Source organism: Benincasa hispida, chromosome 9 (assembly GCF_027475165.1).
Source record: "Benincasa hispida cultivar pf3 chromosome 9, pf3_genome.v1.1, whole genome shotgun sequence".
Lineage (NCBI taxonomy): Eukaryota > Viridiplantae > Streptophyta > Magnoliopsida > Cucurbitales > Cucurbitaceae > Benincasa > Benincasa hispida.
Genome location: NC_143486.1, coordinates 11,125,360 through 11,130,031, shown reverse-complemented (window position 1 = coordinate 11,130,031; position 4,672 = coordinate 11,125,360). Strand labels below are relative to the sequence as shown.

General features: G+C 39.5%; 1 protein-coding gene across 1 annotated transcript; it reads right to left on the bottom strand.

Moving 5' to 3' along the window:
- Positions 1–385: 385 nt before the first annotated feature.
- PNSB1 (NDH-dependent cyclic electron flow 1) lies at positions 386–3,875 on the bottom strand. Its single transcript, XM_039040618.2, has 6 exons — positions 3,170–3,875; positions 2,119–2,309; positions 1,321–1,578; positions 1,070–1,175; positions 803–888; positions 386–677 (listed from the first exon to the last, which is right to left on the bottom strand). Exons 1-6 carry the CDS (start codon positions 3,767–3,769, stop codon positions 506–508), a joined length of 1,413 nt encoding a protein of 470 aa, XP_038896546.1. The 5' UTR covers positions 3,770–3,875; the 3' UTR covers positions 386–505.
- Between the last annotated feature and the right edge of the window lie 797 nt (positions 3,876–4,672).

The following is a 4,672-nucleotide window of genomic DNA, read 5'->3' as shown; positions in this document are numbered from 1 at the left end:
CTACTAAAAATAACTCATAAAAAAAGCCCAACCTTTATCAAGTAATAAAAGAGTGGAAGAAAAAAATTAAGACCCATCTTAGTTCTTAAACTTTCGAGTTTGTTTTATTTTGATCTTCGAACTTTCAAAATGTTTGTTATTTAATGTTTGTTTTATTTCCATCCTTAGACTTTTAAAACGTCCATGTTAGTTTACAAACTCTTTTAGAAAAATAATCATTTTAACCCTTTCTTTGATCTATGCTACTTTTAAGAAAACAATGTGTGTGTGGAACTATTTAGCTGCTAGTTTTGGAGGGGGGAAAACGATATTAGATGTTTACCAAAACAAGCCACTCATGAAGAAAAAGGAAAACAGCTGTGAAAAAACTACACCAGACAGAAAATATACAATTACTCTTCTTCATTGCCAATGCTTTGATTTACAACTGATGGTAACAAAGGTGAAACAAAATGAAAGAATATCAAGATGATAAGCAGAAATAGGGTAAGAAATATCTATAATGTCATTGAAAAGCAAGAGCTAGAGGCACTTCAAAACTCTGTATGGCCTTTTTAACTGTTCCCAGATCGATGTCGGTTAGTCGTCCTGTTGCTGATGAAACTGTGATACATCTCTTTGCTTCGGCATCGGGAACAAATAATTTTGCTTTCTCTTCAGAGCAAAACAAGGCAATGCTGCAAACACATTGGTACCATAGAGAGATGTCAAGCACAGTTCTTTCCATACTACTAGCAGATGGAAGATTTTAAGATCAGTAAGCAAACTATTGAGTTCCTGTGAAGGAGAAACAGATCAATACCTTGGTTTTTCTCGAGCAATGGCGAGTTGGACAGCAGCTGTGTTGGTAGCTATTACACCGGCCGAGTCGTTAATGAGAGCAGCTAGCTGCAGATTCCAGATGAAAATGATGTGTTTAGATAATTCACTTTTCTCGACTATTTTTTTTTAACCATAAACTCCCTATCATTCTTCCTTCCTTTCTTAGTTAAAACATTGTGTTTTTTGTATTCATCCTTTTACAGTTTACGCTTCACACTAAAAGAGAAGGATGGGTCATTATGGATACCTGTCCTGGGGTCGTGATAAATACGATACTTGCATCATCTCCGACCTCCTCCTCAACATTTTCCCTTTCCTTTTCATGTGGAATGACAAAAACTGGCTTGAATCCCCTGCCATTTACATTCATTAAACATTATCATCAGAAAATAGTGAGAGAAAAAGCAGCATCATGTTACTTTTTATTTCCTTCAGTCCATTTATATAAGCCTATAATTCATCCTCTATTTACTGATGAAGCAAGATATTAATACCTACCTTACAGCATTGGCTATTTCTGCCCAGGCTTGAATGGGTAGCAAGCTATCAGTATCACCTTTGGACTGCATTGAGGCTTTTGAATCTGATTCTATTCCATGAATCACAATATATTTTCCTTTCTCAGCACCTGCTTTCTTATATTTTTCCGCCACAACCTCCTTCAATTTTCTTGAAATTGAAACTTTAAGTGGAGGAACAGGATGCCTGGGAACGCTGCGGAATGGCCTCCCTAACCAATCAACCATTTGATGATACCTAAATCATGAAAATGAGCTTTCAAGGCATCAGAAAGGTAGAAGTTTGAGCTAGCTATTTCTCTTTCGTTCATCAGTTTTCACATAGAAACTACTTATTGTCCTCGGATAAAAACCATACTTCACTCATTTAGAGGCAAACGCTGCTCCCCACATATCATATAGGATCGTACATTTTGAGTTAACTAAGAGACAAATGACTGAATTCTTCTGAATTTAAAACAGTAAACACTACTAAACCTAGAAGCTTAAATTGATAAGTTACGGTATTATACTAAACCTAAAAGCTTATATTGATAAGTTATAGAATATATAACATATTCCACATACATTCTTCACATCTTCCTTGTGGTTTAGAAAATAAGCCTGACATCCCAGCGAGTGACTATCAATATAATATAGAAAAGACAATGGCATTGCTAAGAACTTGAACAGATAAAGTAACTCCCACTCCAATGCTGTGTCAAACTAATACTAAGCTCAAAAGCTAATATGAAAAACTTTGTACAAATTCATAACAAAAAACATAAAATATTCTCACATGTTGAACCCTCCCTCAGAAAGATTAGAGCTATCTGGCTTAAATGTTTCAGACAAGAAAAGCCCTGCTCCAGCAGCATTCACATCTGGGTAAATGTAGCTCACTCTGTCTCTGGCTGTAGTCATAAACAAAAATACAGCATGCCCAAGCCCTGCTAGCTTGGTTGACAAGACCATGTCATAGTACCTACCCTGCAACAACAATGAGACCTGTTACACCACTCAAATCAGTTCCAATTTCTCCTATTCTCATTTAACTAAGTTTAAACCCTACAAACCCCAACATTATTCAATGTGACCGCCCTGATGACGCTTTGGTGTAGGTTCAAATTTTGTTTATCACTAACAACATGATAGAACCCAATACATTAAAATATAAACGGTAACTAAACTACAGGATAATCAAGTAATTTGAGGTACTTGGACCCTTCCCTCTTGAGATCACTCTCAAGTCCTAATTCATTCACCAAAATATTGTCTAGCTTCTCCTTTTCTCCCACTCACAATTTATAATCAATAGCATAACAACCTCTCTAACTACTTACTAGCATACCCTTAACATCCTATTAACACCCTAATGCAATTTCTATCACAACCATTTTTCAATCTCGAAAACCCTGGCCTACATCACCATTCAATATTTCTCAACCCACTATTCGCCAAACCACTTGGACCCTAGGGCCAATGTCAGTAGGATCACCTAGTCATGCTTCATAGTTAGAAAAACGAAGAAGGTGTAACTGCATCCCACTCAGTCAAAGAAAGTTGTTGAAGACTTGGCCAAGATGGGCAATAAATACTTTTCGAGAGATCTCGTCCAAATCACTAGTATGGCTATCAAAATTATGATCATCATGAAATTTCCATATCCAAGTAGAAGTATCGTGATCTAAGCTATTCTTATCGAGAAACGACCCACTCTAGCCCATTTCTTGAAAGAAGTTTCTATAAGATCCCAATATTAAAATCTTTCTTACATCTAACCGTGTAGAATCGCTAGCAATATTGTTCTATCCAAATTCAAGGTCAATTATTGGAGAGAATGAACCAACCTTGAGCAATCCAACCATGTCAGTATACTCCGCTGGTTCAGGAAAATAATCATCCGGATCATATACATTAGACCATCGCACATTCTTATTCAATTCATAAGTCTGTTTGCCCCTCGCCGAAGCCACCACATCAATTTGAACACCAGGGTACCGATCCTTAAGCAATTGAATCGCCGGAAAGAACAGAAGGTTCTCATAGACGCCGCCGGACATCACACAGCAGCACCGCCGCACATCTCCCCGGAGCTTGAGGCCCAGAGAAGCGATTTCCACCATATAACCCTGAGGAAATTTCAAGAACCCATATGGATTGTTGGGATTGTCCGGCGGCCTAGGGTCCTCTTCCTGCTTCCCATCAGCGAAGAGAGAGCCGTATTCCATCTCCGGATCATCCCCGTCGTCGAAAGGGTCGAGCCATTGATTCTTCTTGGAACTGGGGATTAGAAGTTTTGAGGAGGATGAGGAAGAAGTGGAGAGAGAAATGTCTGGTGGGGCTAGAAAAAGCGGTTTAGTGAAGTGGGTTGAAGGAGAAGAAGGTGAAAAGCTTGAAGTGGGGGAAAATGGCGGAAGGGATTTGGTGGGTAGAGAAGAAGTAGCCATGGATGGGTGTTGGGAGGTAGCTTTTCGGGGGATTTGGATTGAAATTCCATAACGTTTAGGCAATTTGATCTTCGGAATGTGTGGAAGAAAGGCTTGGATTTGGATAAGCCTTTCATTCCCGCTAAAAGTTTCTTTTAATATATTAGGAAAATATCACTTTTTAGCCCGAGAAAATTTAGGGGTGTGTGGCTCACTAAAGTTGAGTTAGTTGGTATAATATACTAATTCATTGTTTAACCCACAAACTTTAAATGTTGGTAGAGTTAGGTTGGTATATTTTACCAACTCACCCCAACTTTCCCTTCTTTCCCATGTTTCCAATGGTCCTACCTATCAACTACTATCGCACTTCAAGTACTAACTCTGGGCTCCGATAACCACATCCGATGACAACTCTGGACTCCCACAACCACCTCCAATGACAACTCTGACGACCAACTCTGGACTCCAATAACCACCTCCGATGACAATTTCGACAACGAGATTCGGACTCCGACAACCACCTCCGATGACAGCTTCGACGACCAACTCCAAGCTCTGACAACCTTCACGCGACCAACTCCGACAACCAATTATGGCCTCCGAAAATCACCTCCGATGACCACCTTCATGCTACCAACTCCGACGACCAATTGGCTTCAACAACGAACTTTGATGACCAATTCCAACAACCACCTCTGACTACAAACTCCAACGAAAATCACCTTTGATGATCACCTTTGAGCGAGCAACTCCGATGACCAACTCGAGGCATCGATAACCACCTTCAACGACAAACTCCGACAATCAACTCAAATACCACCTTCATGCAACTAACTTCGAACTCCGACAGTCACCTCCGACTACAATCTCTAGCAAAAATCATCTTCGATGATCAACTTCAACGACCACTTTCGTCCGACC